Raw genomic sequence first — 26,941 nt, 5'->3', positions numbered from 1 at the left:
GAACCAATGAATCTAGTTCCCAGTTCTAGGAGCTCAAAAAGGAGTATGAATCCGGATAAGTGGATAGACACTGATTTATGGTGTATTCTGATTACTGATAAGCAGATTTCTATGTTTTATGGGAGAGCCAACTCAGATACCAATTTTATCCAAAAATGTAGTCTGGGGAGGAAAAGACAGGTAATGTATAAAATCTAGTAGAGTAGGATGAAGGAATTCTAGACTTCACGAACCTATGCAGCCTAGGTAGGGTCAGTTTCTAAAGAGAGACAAAGAAAGAAAATAACTCTACTAATATAAAGAGCAATTACTAAGGTTCTGTTAATTTAACCACCAAAAACATCCCATGCGTTTGACTAGGATTTTCCTAATTCAAGAAAAGCAAATGGTCAATATCCAGGAATTCATGCACTTATTCAAAAATACTAAACATTTGCTAACTAGAAACTCTGCTAAGTGCTGGCTATGCATTAGTGGATTAAACAGGCATGATCCCATCCCTCGTGGCATTTACCATAAATTAGCTGTTATCTCCCTGTTTTTTAACCTCGATTTATGCTTCACAAATTATTTGTGTGTTTGGTTCTTACATTAGCAGTAGTAAAGTGTCTGCATTAATTTGTCTTCTGATTTTTCAAATGTGCCAACAATACCATTTTTTAAATGTCTTTACTAACCTTAAATAAGAAAGTGATTGCCACTTTCTTTAATGTGACTGTTCACAGTATCTCCTGTGTTTCAAGCGTCAACGGTTGTGAGAATGGCGTGCAGAGTTTTGCTCCTTGTAGATGTTATGCCGTTGTCTATTTGCACCATATGCTTTCAGTGTCAAAGCAGCAGAGTTGTACTAAAGATGCTTTGTTGTGTTTTTACCATGTAAAAAGATTTTTTCCAATCATAGCATAACAGGATGTTGAATGACAGAGGTAATGTTTTTTTTCTGCCATAAAGGCATAATTTCCACAGCAGGAATTATGCACATTTGTATGTTGGGAAAAGAGGGTTTTTACCATCTCTATGTTGAAAGTCCATGTGGCATGAGAAAATCTTTTCCCTTATTTATTTTTATTTTTGTTGTTGTTATTGTTGCTGTCATTTAAGGGGAAAAATCCATATCTTCACTCAAATGAGAAAGTTTTGCAATTAAAAAGTACCTGAGTTAAAACATGTATGAATAGAGAGCTTGCTTAGTTGTTCACCATTAGTGAGTTTTCATCTGAATGTTTATTCACCATACTATGGAAAACATGGTCTTTTGATTATTTTAAATTATTCATTGTTTTCAATTCACCAAACTGTAATGTTTCTATATATAAGGACTAGTAGACTTATGGTTTTTGTGAAGTATGTATATGTCAGTTATTGAAAATTGTGTTGTATGTGCTCTCATGGTGTTTTTGAAATCATGATTTTTTACTTTATCTCCTCTAAAAGATAACATAATAATTCTTTTTTTAATAATTAAACTAATTTAGTAAATTCAAGATGGAGGCGCTTTCCTACTGATTATGCTTCCACCTCAGAAGATGAATTTGGATCAAACCGTAATTCCCCTAAACATACCCGTCTACGTACTTCTCCAGCCCTGAAAACCGCTCGGTTGCAGAGCTCTGGGTCAGCAATGCCTACTAGCTCTTCGTTCAAGCACCGGATAAAGGAGCAGGAAGACTACATCCGAGACTGGACTGCTCATCGGGAAGAGATAGCCAGGTTGGTTTTAACGGATAATCTTTAAGAGTTGAATTTTTTTTGCCACCATTTCAACTTGATAACAAGTTTAGCTTTTACTTGCTTTGCACTAATAGACCAAGTAATGGAATCCACTGGTAACTGTGAACCTAGTTTTTTTGGAAATATTACTCTCCATCCATTTTTTTATTATTGTATTTTAATGACAGTGCCACTAACATTATAGAGTCAATTATTTTGGTTACCTTTTTTATTTCTAGTAGATGAGTTAATGTAATTTAAAAAAGGTAGCATCAGCTCTATGTAATCAAGAATTATGCAGTTAAATATTTTATTACTTTTATTTACCTTTCAAAGAGGTAATAGTATACTATCGGGAGAATTAGAGTACGTAGAGTTTTACTCAAATTTTTATGAGTTAAACATAGTTCAGCCCTTCAATAATTAAAATATGATTACCTTGAGAATTAAATAAATTTGCTTATTATAACCTTTAGGTTATGTAATAAAAATAAAATTAATGCTATGGATGTGATTTTTAATTGATAACTTAACTATGGTTGAACATTAAAGAGCAGCTATAATCAAAACAGAAGCTGTAGTAGTGAATTATAACTTTTTAAACTGTTTGTAAGATATTGAATTTTATTGTAGCATACCATGTGTTACCTAAACATTTTCACTATGTACATGGTAAAATTATTTCTGTCTTTAGTTTAAGACCTTAATTCGAAGTTTCACACTTGGCAACATTATTAAAGAATTATATATAATAGTCCATAGATGCTTTAAAAAAAAAAAAAAAAGGTAAACTTTTAATATAATTTAGTAGTGTTTATATTTTTTCTTTAGTCCATTGACTTCTGTGAATTGTTTTTTTAGCTCATTAGTTTAATGCTTAGTCTTTTTTGTCTTTAATGACTGTTTACTTCTAATTGCTTTTAATCGCTTGTAATTCTTAAGGGAACATGCCCTTCTAATCTCATTGTGTTACTTAAACATTTTTGTTTTACCATATAAGTAGCATTTGTATTAGAATAATTATTGAAGCATGGTAAACCAATTCTAGTTACAGGAAGGGCATGAATTATTACAGACCCACAGAATGCCTGTGGTGAAAGAATCTCGACACATTTTTTATTCTTGCAAACACAGCTGGCAACGGCATGCTTTGTCTCCCTTTTTCCCTTCCCTTGGAGATGTCCCACTGCACAAGTTCATCTGGTACCTGAAGGACAGAGAGCGTCTGTCTGCTTCCTTTTAGGAGGCCTACCCCCCTCAAGCTCTCTTCTCCAAACCAGAAGGACTAAATACCTACTTCAGGGCCAAACCTCCTTCCCTGCCCCCAAGTAGTAAAGAGCTATACTGCAGAGAGGAAGGTGAACAGGAACTGTATATTACATTCTCACGTGGTTCCATTTTGTTGTTCTGCGTGCACTTTATTACTGTTATCTACTTGTATTCTATTATCTAGAGCAGGATTCTAGCACCAGACCATTTAACCGCTACTGATTTTATCGCTTTTCCCTGTAGTTTGTCAGTAGCAATGTGCTAATGAAACATGACTTTGGGATTTTAATTTTTCAAGGTATATTTTTCATCCATACATCTCAAGAACTTTTGTTGTTGTTTCTGTTTTTTAAGGAATAAAAGGGGATAGGGGAGTGGAAGATGGATAAAAGTATGGAAGGAAAAAGTTAATGTTGATATTTAACCTTTCCATAGGACACTTATAAGTTTGCTTAGAATGAGGAAATTTATTTTCAAATAACTATGAATCACACACTAAATAGAATGTGAGAAGTAGTTTTATTTCTTTAAACAGACTACCACCATCACTTAAAACTCACGTGCTGGAAGGATTACTTATTGAAGAGTAATGACTAAAGAGACTTTTATTTGAAAAGCATAATAGTGATTTTAATTTATTACAAAATGTTTTATGTTTGTTAAACATTTACGTTATACCTTTTTTTTTTTTTTTAAGAATTCAGGGGTATATCACTTACCTAGCACTTTAAATCTGTACATAGTAGTTATTTACCTGCATCTAAACTTAAAGCACAAAAACAAGATCCATTTGGAATATAAAGTGTGTAAGCAAAATATATTTGGTTTTTCAATAAGAAGAGGAAACTTTCGCCAGGTACCCTTGCCTCAGTTTCTCTATTATAACATAGATAACATTTCCTTCTAGTAGGAATTTGATAGTTTTATGAACTTTAGGGTAAGCGAAGCTATGATGTATACCACTTTCACACATGACCAAATAAAGTACATTTAACCTAAAGATTATATTAGGAGGTTATTTAGTTCCCATTTGAATTAGGAGGTACTTAAAGATATTTCAGTGTTTTAGATTCATTATTGCACATACCACCATAACATGAATTTTTTTAGAAGAGCCTTCTAGTTAACAGAATGTTTTATTTCGAGGCTTAACAGCCAGTCCATTATAGCGGTGTTACACAAGGGCATTAAACAACAAAAGGCAAGGCCATATTTTATCCTATTGTTCACTGAAGGGATTATTTGCAAAGGTGGTAAGGTCTTGCTTTTTACACCTCTGCATTTCCGTTTTGGATCATATTTACATATGGATAAGTTCTTTTTATATTTCATATTCAGACATATCTTGGAATATTGCGGGTTGGGTTCTAGATGAGGGCAATAAAGCAAGTATTGCAGTAAAGCGCATAATAATCTTTTGCCTGTGGAGGGTCTTGCCTTGAATTTGTAAAAAACGCGGTAACTGAAGCACAATAAAGTGAAGCGCAGTAAAGCGAGGTATGCTGTGCGCGCATATTGTCCTCATCACTCAACAGCAGGTCCTTACACACCTCCATGAGCACAGCACAGCGTTTAGCCTGAGAAAACTGAAGGTGAAGTAGACGTGGATGCCCTCAGAGAGTTCAGGGTCAAGGGAAAGAAGCAAAGGTGTGCGTTACTGATAGAAAGCAGAGCAATGTAAGAGGTCTGAAAAGGTACAGAGTTTGGCTCGGATATAAGATGCGCAGGTATGTAGTTAATTGATGACCAAACTGAAGGCAGTGCAAACTCAGGTAAATAATGGGAGATTTTGAATGCCAGCTAAGGAGTGTGCATATTATTGTATATGCTACAAAGATTTTTTTTTAACATGAAGGTGATTTCAGATCTAAATTTAAAGAGTAACTCTGAAGTCATTGCGTAGAATTGTTTCAGAGAGAAGACAGCCTAGAGTTAGACTAGTTATGTAGTCCAAAAGCTGAAGTGCAAGGTATTAAAGACCTGAGATAGATAACGAGAGAATGAGAGAGTGGAAATGTCTGTAACGATTGACAGCATTGGATGATTGCCAGAATAGTAATATGGAATTAAGAATGATTTCATTGTTTTTCAAATCGAATATTGGTTAAGACTAAAGAACATGAAAAGCAAAGAGAAATTTTATTTTGGACATAGTGACTTTAAGGTGCTTATGGGTCAACCATATGAAAAAGTCTAGAAGACAGTTGAACTATGGCTCTGAAACATAGGAAGTTGAAGAGAGCTTAGAATCATAGTTGTGGAAGTCTCCCAAAGAGAAAACAGTTGAAGCTGTAGTTGTAGATACTGCTAGGACATGATGGTGAGTGAACTCAGAATATGGCTGAAGTCTGAGGGATAACCTAAACTATAGGGGTGCAGTATAGGCAAATGGCCGAGATCGTGGACTCTGAAGTCAGACCTTATAGAGTCAAACCTCACTCTACCATAATAAGGTCTGTGTGATCCTGGGCAAGTTAAATGTCGATTCTAGTGATCTCATGTGTCAAATGGGCATTCTACTGCCATATTCAGAGAATTGGCCAATCGACACCCATACATAATCTAGTGCTTGACAGTTATAAATAAATCTTAGTTATATTTGAGTGGGATGCAAAGTAAACAATAGCGCGTATACTCAGACACGCTTGTATTTAGAACTTTTTTGTGAACTTTGAATTTTCTGTACATTTCATAAGTTTATGAGACTCCAGAAATCAATAAGAGTTTGTTATAATTTATAAAATACTTTATTAGACTTTACCCTATTTGTACCTAAGAATCTCAACCAAGGTTTTGTTCAAATTTTCACTCCAGTTATTTTTAAATGTTCTTTTGTCCTGACAATAATAACACTGGTGTATAAGTGGTCTGGATTTTTAAAATATTAAAATGACTGTTAAATAAATGTGTCACAGGATACTCACCAGTCTTATTCCCTGATTTGATTAACCCCAAAATAAAGTCATCTGACAGTCAAGATGAGAAAAAAAAGCTTTTTGTTATTACTAAATCTTTTACTCATAATATTTTTATTAGTGAAATTTAAATAGAATATTCAGCAAATGTATTTTAAAACAGTTAAAAATAGAATATTTGCAATGAAAATTATGAATGTGTGCTAATCACAACAGTAAAAACCCAAATTACTTGTAATTTTAATACGTTACTAAAAACTTCTTGTTTTGTTTTATTTTTGTTGTTGGTAAGAGCCAGTTTAATTTTGTGGCCGGATTTAAGTACTGTAGGCTGCCTTATAGTCTGTAAAGTAATGTAATGAAACATTTATGTATTACAATCTATTTTAATTTTAAAAAGTCTTAATTGCAATATAAATCAAGGATATACTACATTTGGGAGTGTGGGTGGAGGTCACAACTGCTATAACAGTTTTAAGACCTAATTTATTGGTCCAAAATAACTAAAGTATAGGTCCACCCTGTTTTTGTTATTCTTTTGGAAGAGCCAGCTTCAAACAGCAAGAAACACCTGCCCACAAGTTCGAATGACAATTACTCTTCAGTTTCTGTTTAGTTTTTCAACATTCTGTAGCACTCTACTACCTTTCATTATATTCTCTGGCCAAGGGTACCCTATGATCTTCTCTGAACTTGGCCTATCTAGATATGCTCACTGAATAACAACAGAATGTTTCCTGTCAGATGACTTCAGACCATCTTCTAAATTGCAGACTTTGTGTCTCTGGTAGAAATGGAGTGTGGTTTTTTTAATTTAATTCTTCTCATTCATTTAGGAAATGTTATTGATTGCCAACAGTGTATTAAGTCCTTCAGAGTTATCTTCCTTCCATTGCCTCTTTATTTATGACTCGCTCAATTTATTCAAGGCATATTCATAAGCCTAGTTTTAAGAATCTTTCTACATTTCACCAAATAAAACTTACCTGTGGTGGTAAGCTAGCGTTTAGATTAGTTTCGTTGATGATAATGGGAAGTACCTTTTTTCTTTTTAATTAAGTTCCTCCCTCTTTTAAGGCCAGAAGTAGATTCTGTGTACTTTATTCCTCTCTTTGAACTCCTTGTTAAATCGCTCTGGCTGCCCAAGAGAAGCCTCCCTTTCCAGCTCATCACCACCCCTCTCAACCAGTCTTTGTGGCGCGGATCCTCTGTCCCAATTCTCTGTGCTTTCATCAATTTTCCACAAGAGGTGTGGTTTACCATAATTCTTTTATTATAGTTTTGCAATATTGGATTAAAATGCCACCAACATACAATAAATGTAACTGACAGTTTCCACCAAAAGAAGATCTTTCCTTATCAGTAGAAACTTTTTTTTGCAAGCCTTCCCTGTGGTCCATGCTTAGAGCGGATGCATGAGTTAATCTTTAAGTCTGTGGAGAGTTTGACTTCTTCTGATTCTGTCTTATAGTGTCAAATTCAACATAAGCTTTTCTGGAATGACCTTTAAATGTCTCTTCTTAAAGTAATCTTATATTTTATCACACTTTGTCATTTAAAAACTAGACTAAATTATTTATTAAAAACTAAGTAATTCAAGTTGTAGTTTTGATCTCTTATTCAATACAAAAGTAACAGGAGGATTCTAAAGCTAGCACACTTAATTGGTAGCTTATCACTCCCTTTTTTCCAGCAATATCAAAGGTAATCTCACTGCAATGGTATATAGATGCGCGTGCGTGCGCGCGCGCGCACACACACATACACGCACACACACAGTTTGGAATTCGGCTTACCGATAAAAACTCTTGAAAGTGAATATGCTATTGAAAACATAAAGATTTTATTCTTTTATATATAATTTAAAACCTATTTTAGTATATGTGCTGCCAAAGTGAGCACATAATTTAAAACCTAAAAAAGTATTTCTGTTGGCAGTTTAAATCAATAGTCTGATAGTTTGTTTCCTCACAATGCATATCCATTTCTACAAAATTTTTTAATTGGATTATTGGTTCTGACATTCAGGAAGATAAAAAAACTACTACTGATGTTAGAGAACTTAATCCACCCTTAATTTGTATCTGCTTTCTTTGGGACTATTGTCTTATTCATATTTTGTAATAAAATTAAACGTGAAAATTATCTTTTAGTTTTTTCAGATTTGAAGGCTTCAGTTTTTATTGGTATTATAAATGAAACAGATGGATTACAAAACTCCAAATAAAATGTTTCATTTCATAATTTCTTCTAGCAGATTTGATAGGGGTAAAGATTGAGAATAAGAACAGGAGTTATAAAATTGGAGTTTAGAGAACGCACAGATAAAGAGATGTAAAGAAATGCATTATTATAAAATATTTCAATTAGTATGATCTAGAAGCATTACAGAATTAATATGAATAGCTCTATACCCTATATTGAATCATAAATCTGCTATTTCAACTTGAAGATAGTCATAACTTCTTTTCTTGGTAATTTTGTCTTTTAGAATTTCTAATGCTAGTTTTAATAGATGCTGAGATTTTTAAGCATTGTGGAAGAGTTGCTCATTTTCGTACAATTTTTACTGTATAACCTGTTGAGATTGCTGTGGTATTTTTTTTTTCCTAATTCGTACTGCTTTCTACAAATATCAAGCTTCATTGCTCAAATGTCTGCATAAAAAACTTTGAAGAAAAAATATATGATAGCCGATGATTTTTTTTAATCTCATTAAGCTTGGTTATTCAGTTTATCATCCTAGTTCATTATTTCAGGAAATTGCAAGAATTGAATATATTATCTAAGAGAACACTTTAAACTCCTTCTCAAAAGAATTACATCAGCAGTTAACAAGTTTTTAAAAATTGTATGTGGAATGATAGTGCGAGGTGTAGCAGGACATAAAAAGATCTAGTTACGCCACTGCTATTTGTGACCTTAACCAAAAACTGGTCACATGACCTCTCCCAAGCTTCATTTTCTTCATCTGTAAAACCAAGGCGATTAATACCTCTCTTACAGGCGGTTGTGAGAATTAAATGAGTCGATGAATATAAAGCTTCTTTATAATGGTGTTGAGTATGTAATCATATAATGATTTTGGTTATATTACAATATAATAATGTCCTTATTAGGCCAGGGAGCCAGTCTGCTGCTTCACTGCTGTAGCCCTGAGGGCCTGGCATGTAAGGGATCAGTAAATATTTGTGTTGATAAATAAAAAAGTAATTTAACCACAGATTGCTTCTGTTGGGCCATGGGCCTCAACTTAGCTTCTCTTTTTAAATTTTTAGTTAGGTTTTTCTGCAATTGCTTTATTCCTTTCAAGCTCACATTTGCATAGGTTAAAAAATGCTACATTAGACTTTGGATTTTAAAGTGCGGGGAGCTTTCACATGTGCCTTTAGAATGTTCTGTCATTCTAAAACCTTCCCCGTGGAAGTAGCCAAGTGAGCTCATGTGCAGAGGATGCGTAGTTTATGGAACTTCCAAGTCTCACTGAATCGAAGTTGTTTTGAGAAAAACAATAGTATCAACGGTATTTTGTAAATTCTTCCCTCTTAAAGAAGGATCAGTAAAGGAAAAAAATCTGATTTCTCTTTTGATTATCACTGATAACAGTTGTTTAATTCTTCATTCCATGTGGCTGATGACGCAAATAAATGACTTAATGGAAATGAGCTCCGTACCTGGGGTCTGGTCCTACCTGAGCTGGCTTTAAGGTGCATGGTCACGAGCAAGCCACTCACCTTCTCCAAGAACGTGTCCCTACTCATCATTAGCTAGTTAAGTTCTACCCCACAAGACTTTGTGACCCTCCAATGACGTGCATGTACCATGAAGTGCTGGACCTGGTCGCGTAAAGTGCTTGTCAGCATTGTTCACCTGTTGGTACCATTGACCCCTATGGCCATCTGGGGAGGCTCCTCTCAGAATGATGTTTCTAAAAGCAGGAAATACTTAGGGTTACAAAGAAATACAATTATATAGAAATGTAGTTATCAAAATAGTATTAAAGTGATACAGTAATATATGGTTCTTTGTCAAAATACTTGCCCAATGGAACGTTATTGCTGTGGGTTTAACTGCAGTAATTTTGAAGTAACAACGATTGAAATGTTTTGAAATACCTGTAGCAACTATCACATGATTTCTGTTAGTGTCAAAAATCACTAGTATTGCTAATACCACTGTTGTGTGTTGCTTGTATTTATAATTGAAAGAAATGCTAAGCCTCAGTTAGAAGTTAATGAAAATAAAGTTATAATTACTTTTTATCATCTAAGAGTATTTTTAAAAATATATTACTACTTCAGGGTGCTCACTGTATATTTTTCAAAATGCCAATTTCTAGATTATGTGAAATTTAGTTTTATTAATTTTGGGGATTAAAGTTTAAGGTTTTGAATATCAAAATAAATAACATTTCCAAAGAATCTTGTTTTAGTTACAAATCTAGATATACAACTTACGTAACTGATTCTCTCATAAATGATTGTTTCTAGAGCTGTTATTTTAAAGGTATTAAACTTCTTTTCTGCAATTATTGCCAGGATCAGCCAAGATCTTGCTCTCATTGCTCGGGAAATCAACGATGTAGCAGGAGAGATAGATTCAGTGACCTCATCAGGCACTGCCCCTAGTACCACAGTAAGCACTGCCGCCACCACCCCTGGCTCTGCCATAGACACTAGAGAAGAGGTAGGAGATCTTCATGGAGAAATGCATAAGGTTCTTTCTTTTCTTTATTTCTTTTGCTTTTAGCTTTTTGCTTAGTTTATTTTAGTTCTGTCCATCCTCCCCGTTTGCATGAAGCTCTGCATTTTCCAACTTTCCTTTAACAAATTTCTTTTATGTTTTTGTAACAAAACTAGTAAAGGCTAACATTTGGTCTACTATTAAGTTGTGAAATTATTTTTAAAAGTACTTTGCTAATTATTGGTGCTTAGTTTCACTTAAAATATGTATATTAACGGCATCTGAAAAGCAAACCAAAATTTAATAAATGATTGTATAAAGTATCTATTATTTTTGGCTATGAAAATACTTCAATTAAAAAGGTATTTTCATAACTAGTTGCCTAGGAGAGATCTTTAATAGCAAAGGACGAAAAATTTTATAGTTTTCACTAATTTAAATATTCGGTTGATGAATACGCACACATACACACACACGGATACTTTGCAAATTGAAATATACATACAGAAATGTACATGCAGATAAATACTCAGCTTTGAAGCATTCTTGGGTATGCCGGAGTGTGAGTCAGCAGACAGACTCTTGCCCTTCCAGCCCCAGAGCTTCTGCTCTCAGCTCCAGGGGCCCATGCGCATAGCATCGCTCCAGAAGACGTCTTTAAGATATAAACTTAATAGGACTCTGGTCATGTCGGCTCTCTGATCTGGTGCAGAAGGAGCCCAAGACTGACATTTGAAAGAATGAATAAGATTTATTAGGACAAAGCCACACTCATTTGTTTAATTATCTTCTGGCTGTTTTCCACTACAATGTCAGAGTCGAGTAGCTGGACAGAGATTTTATGGCTGCAACACCGAAAATATTTATTCTCTGGCCCTTTAACAGAGAAAAATTCACCAGACTCTAATACTGATGATTTATTTCACTTTCTTAATTTATAAAATAATATTCTCAATAGTAACCCAAAATGGCTAGCCTTTTTGACAGATTTAATTCTGGTGAACTCTGCTAATAATATTTTCTTCAGTTGCTTTTTGTCACATTCCTTTTATAATCTAGTTCTTTAACGGTCATTTTTTGTTTTTTTCCCCCTTCATATGTTACCTGATTTGTTGAATGATATTTCATCAGTCTGTGTTGTTTTGTTACCACATTGATCAATTGTATATAAAATCATCCTTATTGGTAGAAACAAAAAGATCATCTTGGTGGCAAGACATACACAAGTCTTCTGGTACATTCAAAATGATGAAAGATATTATTTTCTCAGCTCTCTAACTAAATTTTATCTAACATGATTTACATTCACTCAGATCTAGTAAAATTATTCAAACATCTCATCGAATAGACTTTCATTCTCTTTTGTTTTATTTCTGAATATTATACTAAAGTTTATTCCTTCTTCAGTAAACCTAGTATTGTATGTATGTAATTTGCACTGTAGGTGGCAGTATAGCCTTTTTATTGGAATATGTAATATCTGTAGCATTGTTAAAAGTTTATCTGATGAAGAGCAAAATACTTATTTTGTGGATTTAAAATTGTCTTCCTTTTGTAAACTTAATTCAAATTTACAATTTGTGTATCTGTGAAGAAATTTGGCACCTGGATGTGGGGAGGAAAAAGAATAAAACAAGATAGGAAACTAAAAGAAACAGAAACATTATTTTACACTGGTAAGGCAATGTGAGTAAAATGAATTCCTTGTCCATCTACATGGCTCACCTTTTCCAAGCTACCATCTGTTTTCCATTTGGGGGAAACATAATCCATGGAAGAATGAAATTTATAATAGCTATATTATTTTGGATTTTGAAAATAAAATCTATGTAGATGAACATCTATTTTATAAAACAGATACTTTTGACGTGCTTATAAAGTAAAAGAGTAATTGGTTTATTGAAGATAACATGCTTCTGTTACTACCTGAGAATAAAATAACTTCTGTCTAATCATAAAAATTATAATGCTAATATCTGTATTTTTCCAAACAGCATTATTCTCATAAGGATTTGTTTTTGTCCTGTTAGTTGGTTGATCGTGTATTTGATGAAAGCCTCAACTTCCGAAAGATTCCTCCATTAGTTCATTCTAAAACACCAGAAGGAAACAACTGTCGGTCTAGTGATTCAAGACCTCAGCCGTCAGAGCCCCCTGATCACTTAACCATTACGAGGCGGAGAACCTGGAGCAGGGATGAAGTAAGTGAACCACAAACATTAAACGGCGAGGGGCCACGTCCTATTGGTACAAAGGAAGAACCGTCTGATAAATAGAGCTGGGGAAAAAGTGCTTGTCTTTATGGGGAGAATGAAATTTCATCTTGACATCACATCATAGGCAAATAATTAACTCCAAATGAATTATGTTCCTAAAGGATGAAAGCAAAACTTTAAAACTTTTAGTAAAAAATATGAGTAAATACCTTTAGGAAATGATTTTTAAAAGACGTAAGAAGTTTTGACTTTAAAATAAAAGATAGATAATTCGAGTATATAAAAGGACTTCTGTGAAACATACAGCCAAGAAAGGATTAATATCTACAATGTATGAAGAACTTGTACCAATCAATTAAAAAAGAAGAGTGACTCAATAGAAAAAAATCTGCATAAAAACAAAAACATGAACAGTGTTTCACCGAAGGGAAATTACCTAAGGCCTACAAAATACGAAGAGATGTTCAACTTCATGGGTGTTCAGAGAAATACATTCAAGACTACAGGGAGATTATTTTATACTCATTCAATTGACAGCACATTAAAAAGTCTTAGAATAGTAAGTGCTGGAGAAGCCGTGGATACATAGGTTTTCTTATGTGTTGCTGGTAGAGGTTCAGTTACTACAGTAACTTTGGAAAAGTTGACACTGTTTCCTGACGTTGAACATATGCATATCACAAGATCTAGCAGTTTTACTGCGTATATGCCCCAGAGAAGTCCTTTCCTATTGACACCAGAAGCCATGCAAAGAAATACTCATGGTAGCACCGTGGACAGTAACAAACACTTGGAGACAGTCTACGTGTCTATATAGAAAAGGGAATGTATATAGTGATCACAAATTGAACAGTTACAGCCATGTACCACATAAGGCCGTGTCAGTCCACGACACACCGCATGTACGGTGGTGGTCCTGTAAGGTTAAAATGGACCTGAACTTCCTGTGAGAGATGGAAGGAGTTATTTTCCTCTCATGGGAACAGTGTCTGTGGGGCTTGGCAGTGGACTCCCTCTCTCATCTCAGTTTTGAGTGCACAGGTGACACCCCAGTCCATCATCCACTGACCTGTTTCAGCACAGGGGACCCCGTCCCCCTAGCGCTGCATACTCAGAGGGCACGACAGCCGCCCCCCCCACCCACCCACTACCACCACCGATGTCTAGCTCACTGGTTTTCAGAACACATGGCTGTAGATTCTTCGTTGACTTTCCAAGGTCCTGCACAAGGACACAGATCCACGAGAGCCTCGGTGCCACTGCCACTTCAGTAAAGGCTTTCTGGGGTCGCGTGGGACCAGCCTGTCCCTATACTTTGGAAATATTTCAGGTTGTACTACTGTAAATCATGAATAAGTTTTATTTCTTCCATCAATTCAGTGCAAGAGAGAGCCCTTTGTGCCAGAAATGATAAAAATGAAAATATTTAATCAAGACAGAAATAAAGCAAATAAATGATAGAAGAAGGAAAGCAAGGGAATGATGAATGGGATTCAAGAAATTGTTTATCTTATCTGTACTCATTCTGGCCCAAGGTCTAGGAGGGTACATTCCTCTAAATGTAATTAAACTATGTGGAAGAAGTTTATATTTTTAAAGGAACGAAACATCTAGATTGATAGTTACCTCAAGGTTAATGTCTGAATTTTTTTAATACACCGTGACACTGAAACACCCTTCATGAGATAGAAGAGAGAGATGCCCCTTTCAGTGACAGGCTTTCCTTAGACTGTCCTGCCCGTTCTCACTTCGTCCTAAGTAGTGTGTGTCTGCCGCTCTTCCTTGATTTGTTTCCTCAAGGCTCACAAAATACCATTATGCTTAGGTAGCCTGTCATTGCCTTTGTCACTGTTTATATTCTAAATAACCTTTTATCTCCCACAAATTCAAATCCACGTCATTCTCAAAAACTAGTTTTTCATTGTGCCTTGCTTATATCTGCCACCACTCACTGAACTCCCTTGCATCAGAATTCATACAGCACTTAGAAAATTTTGCAGTTATTTGCTTTTTTTAATAGAATGTTTAGTAATATTTCCTACACAGTACTGTTATCTCCCCTACTGATCTTTAAAGCTTCTTAACATCCAAAGCCGTATCTTATTTTCTGGATTTTCCTACAGACCCGGATACAGTTCTGACAGTGTAAGAGGCCGATTTTGGAAGTCAGATCGAGCCCCAAGTCCAGGCCTTTTTCTCATGTTCTCCACTAGCTTTTCCTGTTGTGGTTTAGCCCGTGACAAATTACAGCTCACAGGCCAAATCCAGCTTGCCCCACCTGTTCCATAAAGTTCATTACAGCACAGCCACGCCCACTTGCTTGTGCTTTCACACTACGACGAGATTGTTGGGTGGTTATGACAGAGATCGGTGGACTTTTACAGAAAAAGTTTGCTGACCTCTAGTTTTGCCCATGAATCTCAACTGGGGTGGTCCCAACCCTCATCATGGAAACTTATTAAGTAAATTTTAAAAATGTATCCATCTCACTAGACTCTGACCTGGAGAACAAGGATTATAATCTTAATTTCTATATTCATGTTATTTGGCAAAAGAATAATAAATTTAGTATTCTGAATTATTTATTTCCCCTTTTATGATCATTTGAATTGGAGGCATGAGAGACAGGATCATGATAGTAATTGAAGATAGGATGATAGGGATTTTTTGAAAATGACCAAAACAATATGGAAACTTTACAATTTATTTAACAAAAAGGAACTCCTTTGTTAGTATCAATTTCTCTTTCTCCATTTAGTTATACCGTACTCTGATGACGTTCTTCTTTGATCTTTTGTTGGCATAAATACTCAGTGCCCCTAAATACAGTGAGTTACAGCCAGCATTCTTGGTGGTGCTACAGTACAGTGGTGATACTGTGATGTAATGTACTGTTTTCTTTGGTTGTTTCAGGTCATGGGAGATAATCTGCTGCTGTCGTCAGTCTTTCAGTTCTCTAAGAAGATAAGACAGTCTATAGATAAAACCGCTGGAAAGATCAGGTACTGTGTTGCTACCCAGAACTCCTCGCTTATGTCATTACCAAGTGCCTGTCGCACGTTATTCTCAAGCCTGCCGCCACAGCTGCTGGGACCTAGTGACGTCAGTGGCGCTGAGTCTTACCGCTGCCGGTACCTGTTCCTTCCTTTTTAGGTATAAATAATAGCCATAAAATAGATAGCATGAAGGGGACAAAAACAGAAATAAATGTCCCAGATAATTAGGCCATTCATAACTGAAAGTTAACTGCTGTAATCACTACCATTAATTTTACTAATAACCAGAAAAAATGTTCTCTTCCACAAAATAATAGTAACTATTTTAAATTAACAGACTCTAGGGATGACTTTTATAAGACCTCAGACTTTAGTTTCAGCTTCCTCCTCAGTAAAGGGGACAGTATATGTACTCTTGTAAGACCAGAAAATGTATGTAAAAAGGCCTTAGTGGAAAACTAGATTTTCTAGTTCATCGGCTATCTGTTTACGTTGAATCCTAATGATTTCCTCAGCGTCTGACCCCTTCACTAGCCTTGAGCCTTGCACACCGGGACGACGTCGGATTGAACTTCACATTCCTCAGTTCCTTGCTGTGAAGTATGTCCGGTACCATCTCTCGTCATCCCCTGGCCCTCTCACTTGACCTTGTTCTTGACAACCTAACACTTCTCTCTGTCCTTCAGGACTTTAATTGCATGGCAGTTTCTCAAAGAACCCTTCTCTGAGCTCAAGTGCCCTTGCTGTGGGCTCCCACAGTATCGCCTTTTATATTTCCCTTTTTAAACTTACGCTGAAGTGTAATCACCTGCTCACGTGCTTGCCTTGTGCACTGCATCGTGAGGGCATCAAAACAGTGCTGGACAAACACCGTGCAGTCCAGAATCAATCAGTGATCGACTTTGGAGACTTTATTCTCATTTAAGATCCTTTTAATGAGTGTTTATTTATTTAGCCCGTTGGCTAATAATCCTTCCAGCCTGCCCTGATCTTAGAGTAAATTTTTAATGGAATTAAATTCAAAATGAGAATTATATATCACTATCACCTGCATGGAATACTTGAGCCAAACTTGCGGAATGACTCTAGGCGTTAATAAGTAGACATGTGATTGGGCCCATCAGGTGTAGGTCATGTGTGATAACTAAATGGTTAAGCTTAATTTTTTCTCTTGCAAATTTCAGTCGGGCTTTATCCCAGGGAAGCGTGGATTTCATTTGTGTCTGGCCACATAGTATGTTACCAACTCCTAGGAGGATGGTTGTCATGGTGAAGGAGCGCTCTCATGGATCAGCAGACTTGGGGATGATGAGTTAGTAAGGGCACACCCGTACATTACCTCACTCAAGAGGTTATTAGAGTGCTAATTACTTAATCACTGAATATGATTACAATAAAAACAGTGGGCTCATTTATAAGCCCAATCAGAAATAATAAAATGTGTTATACAGCATAGTACTAATTTAATTTCTATAAAATCCATTATGAACCTTAACGTGCACATTTTTTAATTTAGAAAGGATCCACTGAAATTCTGTAGTTATTATACTTTATATTTCCTCTTCGGAACTAGGGATTCTCATAATAAGATAGGAGTGATTGGGCTTGGATGGAGTAGAAATTGTGAATAGTAAATTACAGATAATATTAGGATCAAATAATGAAATTAAAACAAATTGTATGCACTTAGCAGGAACAGCTAACTTACTACAGGTTGACGTGCTCAAATAAATGAGCTAGAATGTAAATTTTATGAGAACAGGGGTCTTTGTCTAATTATAAAGTGCCTAGAATATACTACATAACTATTTGTTGATGAATCAATATTAAATTATTCTGTAAGAAATTGTTTAGTTAAAACCCATGGGGATAGTGCTCGCTTCGGCAGCACGTATACTAAAACTCACAGGGATACATAAGAATTCATAAAGGTAAATTATCTTAAACAGTGGATGGCAACATAATGGTGGTCATTAAAATAACTTGTAAAATTATATGTACAAGATGCTCCCTAAAAAAAAGCCTGACTTTCCATGGCTTTTTAACTGTTAAGGCAGTATGCCTCACATTCCAACCAAACTTGGAGTGGCTGTCAGTATACTTCACTGATATTCTTTTGAAAAGTAAAGATATCATTAAATGAAAAGACCTAGGTACAGAAGGGCAAATCCATTATGAGGGAAGAAATATATGTACACGATATATACATACACATAATAGATGTAATGTTTGTAATTCGAAATCATGTTCTGTACTATTTTTGTTAAAGATATAAATTTAAAAATAAAGTGAAAATAAGACAGAACTGTGTGAATTAACTATTCTTTTTAAACTAAGGAGAATATGTATTCATATTCTCCTAAAAGGCAGTAAAGTGAAGAGAGAGTCTGGAGCATTGTTAAGGAATATAAAGATGTGAGCTCAAGATATAAAAGAAAGCTCCAGGTATTTTGCGTGAAAATACTTCAGAAATTCATTGATGCTTAATTTATTTCTATTTCCTATAAAAAAATTTAAATATAATGAAACCATGTCTGAACATGGTTTGTGAATTTTAACATTCCATGCAAATATAATTTTATATTGCTTGTAGGCTGAAATAATGCATTTCATCAAGTGTTTGAAGAGCATCAATAATAATGGTAAAAACACATTGAACATCATTTTTATTGTAAGGCTGACTAGTTTAAGAGAAGGCTTGGAGATAATTTTTTCAAAAACTATTTCAAAATTAGTTTCTTTAATATTGTATTTAAGGTATTCTCAGAAAACAACCATTTTAAAATATGTTTAAGCTACTATAAAAGTGGGTTGCTTTATCTTCTGTGAATTTTGAAGGATGAACTGTCTACCTAATTTTACATGACACTGGATAGTCAAAAACTAGGTGAAGCGCGAGGGCTAGGGGATGATGAGAGACAGCGCTGGATCAATTTAGGCAGAATCTGTTAAGAAGTTTGGACTTCAAATGTGGCTCCTCTTGATACACCAGTGTTATCCATAAAAATACCATGCAAATCTCATCGTGTGGTCATGTGACCTGCCAAATAGAAAACCATGAAGTCTTCTTACCTGTCAATGGGGATCCCACGTTATTTCATTTCACCTACTGAAATGTAAGTCTTCCTTCCCCAATAATTGGATCCTCATCCTCTCGGTTATTCAGTAGATTTTCACTGAGTACCTGCCTTTGTACTCTTCTTTCTTCCCGTTCACTGTTCCTTATCACAGAATATCTTTCTCTGTCTGCACTGAACTCATCCCTAGTTTCCTCCAAAGAAATACATGTTTTGTAACTTTGATATTTAATTAAAGTTGAGATCAAAGAACACATTGATTGATTGTCTGATTGATTTCACTGTCTCAGAAATTTGACACAATTTAGAAAGTTAAAAAAATAGATAAATAAAAGTGCCTCAATAAAATTTGTTTGCTGTTTTGCTGCTTTCAGTTTGAGTATTGAAAACTTAGGGGGGATTTTTTTTTTTTTTGACTTAGGAACCACAGGTGACCATTTTAAGCCATTTTCACCACAGGTGAAATATATATGGTTTAACAATTTGAGAAGCACAAGCATTAAAGCATTATACCCAGTAACCATTTTCTGGCAAAATTCACTGCATTTTCAGCTCTGTGTGGCTAAACACTGACTTCCTACATTATATGAGTTCTTTGTAGTGCTAAGTCGGTCCATGAAATAAGTCATTTTTGTTTGTTTGTTGTGGGGCTTAAACGACAGAAATTTATTTTCTCACAGTTGTGCAGTCTAGAGGTCCAAGATCAAGCTGTTGGTAGGTTTGGAGCCGCACTAATCCTAAAGCTGTTAGGACTCTTACAACACATAATAATTTACTTATGCTTTAAAATCATAGTCATTAGGATAATAGCTCTCAGATGGCTGGCAACAATGTTTAGTTTTTTGAGTTTAGAAAATTTAACAGTAGGTCAGAATATTCTTACATCAAATTCTAGAACCATTGTTGCCTTTTAAGCTAGTTGTGTATAATTGTAGATGTTCCAGACTTGATTTGATATTAATGAATTTATTGTTTTTAAATAAGTCGAACCTGGTATATTGATCTTTGAAGACATACAGATAAGAATGTAATTTAGTTTACTACTTGAATACTGATCATCTTTCCAATAGTGATAATTTACTTGTACAGCGTTTATGTTTACATAAGGCAATTAAACTAGATTTCCAGGCTCAGTGAAGAAATTTAAAAGAAACCAAAAGGGTGCCTGGTCTCTACATCTCTTTAAAACTGGTGAGTCATGTCTCAGATTCCAAAGTATTGGGGTGAGAAGGATACCTCGTTTGACAGACCAATCAAAAATATGTGGTAATTTATTTTGTCGCATAACATATTTGAGCTTAGTTTCAAACATACAGATAATTATTTTTATTGGCAATTGTTTCTATCAAAAGGATAATGTTTTAACTTCTAACAGGTAATTATGTATAATATGCTAACAAGAATTAAGATTTTTAAAGAAAAGCACAGTAAGTATTCCAATTTTCAAACTTTAATGTTCACACTTGTTCAATTAATAAGATTATTTTTTCTATATAAAGAGACCTTAAAAGGCACAATTGTTTATACCTAAATCAGCCTATTTTTAACTTAATTTCATCTTACGTGTATAAGGCATATGTTCTATCTGAACAAGGTTGTGTTTTCATTATAAGTGGTGGTTATATGGTTAATTACAAATAATAAATAAAATTTGGGAGTTTACATCATCATCTACATTTGTTTTACATTCTGTTTTCAATAAATAATGAGATAATTGCAAAAGGGTTTATGTATATATTTATTACCACCGTTACTTTTTAATACAGCTTTCTCACAGAAATGAGTTTATTGGTAATATTGGCTCAGTATTTGATTTGCAGTTTATATAATGTTTAATAGGGGTTTTTTTTATCCTGGTGTAGCATTGAAAATATATATTGTTTTTGTATTGTTAAAAATGTGATCATTTCTAAAATATAAAAAGTAAAATGCTTATATTTTTGATTTATAGAATATTATTTAAAGATAAGGATCGGAACTGGGATGAAATAGAAAGCAAGTTAAGAGCCGAAAGTGAAGTTCCTATCGTGAAGACCTCCAGCATGGTATAGTAATTTTTCTTTACCATTAAAACATTTTAATAGCCAGGTTTTATTTTAAGGAAATGATATGCTTATTTTTGAACAGTTTGTTGATTTACATTTTTAAAGGAAGATATAAATACACAGATATGGGAAATTTTATACCTTCAGCTGTCTTCCACAGGCATTTAAAATGTTGATTACTTCAAAATTACAGAGGGTTTGAGGAGGAGCCTTTTATGTTTCTCACTGTTATGCATTCTTATTCTTGTAATAATTACACATTATAAATAGGCAATTTTGAAATAAGAGTCAAACTCAAATATGAGTTGGCATGAGTCATTTCCATTTGCTTAACAGTTTGCTTGTCTCCTCCTTCAGGAAATTGTATAGATGTTTCTTGGTCAGGGAATCATCCTGAAACTGAGATTGGCAGTTTATACATTTTCCAAAGAAAATTCTTGGGCACTTCTACAAAGTTGTTGCAAGGTTGATCAATACATGTTTTTCAAAATCTTTTCTTATACAGTAGTATTATTTCGAACTTTTCATCCGTCATTCATTGAAAAAAGTAATTCTATTTCAACATTTTAAAATTTGAATCTTGTTGACTAGATATTATAATTATTTTATATCTTGAAATGGGTTGCTACAAATGTAGTGCCAGGTAGATAATGGTAAGCCTTCCAAGTAAGCTGAGTCTGACAGTGATTGCTTATCAAACAAAAATGTTTTTTCATAAAGTAAGCCAGTTTTTGTGGTTATTTTCCCTACAGGAGATTTCTTCCATCTTACAGGAGCTGAAACGAGTTGAAAAGCAGCTACAAGGTAGATTTACTAGTGAACGATGTAGAAAGAGCTAGCAAGTTAGGACAAGTGCATTCTAAGTGGTATTTCTTAAAATAGTCTTATTATGATAACATTGTTTGATTAAATGTAATGACCTAATGGATAAAAGTACAGAGTTCTACATATCTAAATTACTCATAAAAAGGAAGTTTAAAACCCAATATAAATAATTAAAAAGACAATAATATTAAATTTGGGGCATATTGCTAGGTGTCATAAACTAATTCACAGTATTATATGTTAACCTATTTTATCCACATGTAAATACTAATATATGAAAAATATTAAAATTATCAAAATGTGTATGCAGCTGAAAATGCTTATAGAAAACAATTAGCAAATAATTTATTTGCTAATTGTTTTCAAATTGACAGTTCTTGAATTGTATTTGTAGTGTAACCCAAATGAACTTGTATTCTAACACAAATAATAATAGTTTGGATGAATAAGCAATGAGCGCGCATTGGCCACAGGGACCAGATGAGGGGAGAGAAGAAAGGGCGGGGCCGTTTGCCTCGGAAACTCCAAGGAGGACATTGTTTTGGTGTGTGTCAGATCTTAACCACCCATTACCGCCTCTGTTGGTTCTTGACCTGGAAGGCTGGGGTGGTACAACAAGCGAATTCCAGACTGAACTGCTGATTCTACTCAGTTTTTATATTTCGAATTGTCTTAGGTGTAATATGATAGTCTCAGCTAAGTGATTAACCTTTATTCAGCCTCAGCATATCTAAGAGTTCGGATATACCCTCGTGAGTAAAGGCGGCTTGCTAACGTGGTGGTTAGCTGGTCCAGTCAGTGAGATGTACTTTAAAAGGACCTTATGTGATTCTTAAATTTGTGATACTTCCATCTCCCAACTCCCCATTCTACCCAGTGCCAAGCCGAAAATCTCTGCCTAAGATTTTCCCTCACCCACTCAAAGATCTTTCGGATTGAAAACTGGTCTCAACTGGCCCCTCCCAAGGAGGTGCCAAGGTCTCCTTGGCCTGCTGGGGTGCCACGGATGTTGGTGTCTAGGTCCTTGTGATTCAGTGGCGCATGCTCACGTGCACACGGCTGGTGCCCTAGCACTCCCACTGTGGCCGCCCGAAAGTGCGCTGATAACTCGGTTTCCCCAATCTTCCACTTACTCTGAACCTCATTATAGCAAGTCACCTCCAGTTGTCTGAGTGATAAATATGGCTAGGAGTGTCTAATGAAATGATAACCGTTATTTTCATTTATCCTCTCACAATAAAGCAAATTTCAAAAAGATCTTTCCTAAATTCCACATCTCCAAAACCCAGTCTTCTAACCGGCTCTGAAATGCCCATAAGTGACCGTAGGTGCCAGAGAAAGCAGGTCACGTCTGTACAGTCAGCCCCAGAATTATTGAAAGTGGGGTTTTCAAAAGAACATAGCCAGGATTAGCCACAAATAAGCACCAAATGTAAGTAAGAGTAGTCAAAATATTATCCACGCCATGAGCAGCGTTTACATAGAAACTTAGCTTTGTCTACAGTTATATCATTTTGCCCCCTGTTCCCTTTCTCCCTTCAGCGATCAATGCCATGATCGACCCGGACGGAACGTTGGAGGCCCTGAACAGCATGGGGTTCCCCGGTGTCATCTTGCCATCTCCACCCAAGCAGAAGTCCAGCCCCGTGAATAACCACAGCAGCCCCGGTCAGACACCGACACTTTGCCAACCAGAAGCTAGGGTCCTTCATCCTGCGGCTGTCTCAGTCTCAGCCGAGTTTGAGAATGCAGAATCTGAGGCTGATTTCAGCATACATTTCAATAGGTTCAACCCTGACGGGGAAGAGGAAGATGTTGCAGTACATGAATGACTTTCTCTTGATTGTTAGAAAATAATTACCTGTGGAATGACTAGGAATTTTGGAAGCAGCGTAGTGTTGAGTTGTACAAAACACGACAGCTTGGTCAAGTACAATCTTATTATCTCTGGCTTCTTAATTTTATTTATTTATTTTTTCCCTTAATGTGGTATCATACTCATCCTTTCAGACCATTTAGATAACCACTTGACGCACATATAAGAAAAAGCAGATGTGGCAATTTCGCCTTTTGTAGTTTTATGATTTTCAAATTGAATCATATCATTGCATTCTTTCCCTTCATAGATCCTTGTTTTTGTTTTTTTTAAGCCATGCTGTGACCTACAAGCAAACTAAATACGCAGCATTTCTGACCCCCACGTCTCCCGTGCCAAGCTGCTCACTGAAATGGACTTTCTTCATCTGTACAGATTTGTTAAACACTTATATTTGCTTCTTAATAATAGGATTTATATTAGTACTCATTACCATTGGATACGATGACACATTACTCTCCACAGTCAAATCAGCCTTTCAAAACAGTCGTTCTTGTGTTCTAAAATTTTCCAGCATATATGTGATTTATATAACTTTGTTGCTACGTAAATTGTCTTGGGGTTTACGAAGATGAACTATTATGTTTGCACTAAGATTTCTGGGAGTGGTAGGTGGACATATCTATATATCGATTAAGGACTAACTGTCTTTTTTTTGTACATAGGAGATTGATACTGTATTTGTTTTAACCCCACAGTGTTTTACTCCACTTTCAAAAAGATGAATTTGACACTTTTTTCAATTTGTTTTTATGGAAGTAAGATTTTGTCCCTCATTTTAAGGCAAATGATAACTAGAAAGATTAAACTAGATGGATAGTTTAAGTGGAGTATATTTTTAAAACCAAGAAACATGTACATTGTTTTCCCACGTTACCAAGTTTATATGTGACATTGAAAAAAAAAAATTCCCTTGAAATGATCATGAAGTTAAAATTTCCTTCATTAGGAGATTTGGAGAACCAGTAGTCATAAGATTAGTTGATAGTTTCACTCCCAAGCAGTGAATTGCTTCTGTGTGTTTCCCTGTAGAACCCAATAGTAAATCCTGTCTCAGTCTCACTCATTTGTAAGAACCCTGCAAGACGACAAAGACAGAGGCTTTGGGCCTGTGCTACCAAACAGGAAGCCTGTGAAAAAGACCTCCTGTAAACCTGCTTTTTCTCCTTCCGGTAAGGTCACATTTGGATAAGTTTAAAAAGAAAGTAATTATCTCTGTGTTTCCAGAACACTATGATTTGGGTGGATCTTAATTCAGTTAAGTATTATTAGTAGACTTGGAATTTCCCCTTGACCCCATCAGTCTCTAAAGGTTAAAACTGCAACCTTTGCAAATTTATGAAATGGTCTTTAATATTTCAACAATAATCCTATGCTACATTAGTTTTAAAGAACTAACTCTGCACACTTCAAACCTTTACAGGATTTGAAAAATCCTGTACTGTCGGGCCAGTTACTAAAGACTCAAAAACAAATCTTTTTTGTAGAGCTATAAAAACAGAAGTCTGTTGTTTAATGGATCTCATATTTTTCTTTAAATTAAAAAAGAGTAAATGAACTGTTCTTCTAGAAAAGCTGAATTCCCCATTCTGTCTAATAAAGGAAGACTGAAAAGGGTTTTAAAGAACATGAATGGAAAGATACAAATGCTTTGAAGGAATGAATGAAACATTAGAACAGGGTCAATCCATTTGAAGAAAAAGTCAAACAAAATCAGCATTGCTCCCTCTTTTATTTAATGTTTGGGTACTGATCATATTCACATGGAAGTGCGAGGTAAGGAGTCGCTTAGGAAGATATTAGCATCTACTCTACTCACATTATTGTTTAAGTGTTTACACAGGTTTTGTTTAATTACAAACATTTGGCCTTTTACTATGTTATTTTTATTTTTTATGAATACATTATTCACCTTATTTATTTTTGTTACATTTATTACTTATGTTATTTTGTTATGCATTTACAACTCCATTTTTAAATAAAGTGTTTCTGGAACTTTATACAATGATCGTACATTTTATTTCTTCTACCATCTGGATTGCTAATACTTCATTACCTTGCCAAGTACCCATTTATACACCATGTCCAAAGCCTAGCAAAAGAAAGAATCCTTCCGTTCTAATTAATGTATGAGAATAGTGAAGAGGGTAAGAGGAGATGAAGGCTGCCTTTTTTCCTTTGATGTTTCTCAGCATACGCTCCCGCCGGACCTCAGACCATCACATGGGGCTGTAGTGTTTGGTAATCTCTGGGAACTCACTTGTTAGACTGTGTTTCCAGAGATACAGTTCATGGATGTGTCCACTGTGCCCGCCACAGCAGAAGAGTGACCTGAATGGGAAATGCTTCTGACAGGTTGTGATAACCCGTTTGGAAGCAATTGTAAATTTCAGAAAAAGAACCCGAATCCAAGCATATTGGAGCCCACGGCTCGGATGGAGAAGCCAACATTGGTATGAAGTGTGTGCTCTTCTGGAGAGAGACAACGTTCTGACCCATCAGACCTCAGAGTTTTCCATATTTTACTTTATTAAAATAGGTTACTAAAAGCACAATCAGTATAAGAGCCATACAGTAGCATAATATTTAGCTATAAAAAACGAAGTACAAATACATGCTGCATACGGATGAAACTTGAAAGCATTATGCTAAGTGAAAGCCAGTCGCAAAAGGCCACGTGTTATCAGTCCATTCATGTGAAATGTCCAGAATCGATAAACACGTAGAGACAGTGACTAGGGGTTGCCTGTGTCTGGGGTGAGGGGAATGGGAAGATTGGAGGGGTTACAGTTAAAAGGCTACAGGGTTTCTTTGGGAGTGATGAAAATGCCTAAAATTAATTATGAGGGTCACACAAATGATCGTGCGCTTTAAATGATTGAATTATAACATCTGTCTATACCTATATGAGTATATAAATTGCACCTCAAAGTGGGTACAGAAAAGGCAGGGAGGAGGAGAAAAGCGTCAGGTGAAGATCAGTTTGCGGAGCTCGGAGGTGGGCGGGTTTACATCTGCTGGCATTCCTCCTTGCCCATGTATATCTGCCCTCTACTTTTTCCTTGGCATTGGTTTTAAAACTTACTGGTTCTCTTGCTAATGAGTTAAATAATATCTTTGATACGTTCTTTTTTAAAAAGAAAAAATGGGATATTTCTCATGAAGATTTCTAGTTATCGAAGTAAACTGTGCGGGATAACCAGAAGCCAAGACACTTGAAGTGTCAATGTGTTCCTACCAACAATTTTAGTATCATCAGTCTAAAACTAGCATCTTCTATTTGCTAACACTGATACGTCCTCATTTAACCTTTACAACAATCCAGAATT

The 26,941-nt window shown here is 35.3% G+C and overlaps 1 protein-coding gene across 10 annotated transcripts in view; it reads left to right on the top strand.

The window, feature by feature from the left end:
• CEP170 (centrosomal protein 170) overlaps window positions 1–26,326 on the top strand; it is a 117,866-nt gene extending 91,540 nt beyond the window's left edge. For 4 of the 10 annotated variants that reach the window (XM_016151235.2, XM_036235346.1, XM_016151226.2 and 1 more), the window contains 7 exons: window positions 1,476–1,710; window positions 10,433–10,610; window positions 12,608–12,778; window positions 15,707–15,795; window positions 20,818–20,911; window positions 21,664–21,715; window positions 23,279–25,612. In XM_016151235.2, coding sequence (XP_016006721.1) covers window positions 1,476–1,710; window positions 10,433–10,610; window positions 12,608–12,778; window positions 15,707–15,795; window positions 20,818–20,911; window positions 21,664–21,715; window positions 23,279–23,568 — 1,109 coding nt within the window. In that variant the 3' untranslated portion in view covers window positions 23,569–25,612. Of the gene's footprint in view, window positions 1–1,475; window positions 1,711–10,432; window positions 10,611–12,607; window positions 12,779–15,706; window positions 15,796–20,817; window positions 20,912–21,663; window positions 21,716–23,278 lie in introns of all 10 variants that reach the window. The other 6 variants (XM_016151237.2, XM_036235344.1, XM_016151236.2 and 3 more) reach the window with 4 other exon arrangements.
• Window positions 26,327–26,941: the final 615 nt, after the last annotated feature.

The sequence above is a fragment of the Rousettus aegyptiacus genome, unplaced genomic scaffold (genome assembly GCF_014176215.1).
Source record: "Rousettus aegyptiacus isolate mRouAeg1 unplaced genomic scaffold, mRouAeg1.p scaffold_m13_p_18, whole genome shotgun sequence".
NCBI lineage: Eukaryota > Metazoa > Chordata > Mammalia > Chiroptera > Pteropodidae > Rousettus > Rousettus aegyptiacus.
This window is presented reverse-complemented; position numbering and strand designations above follow the sequence as displayed.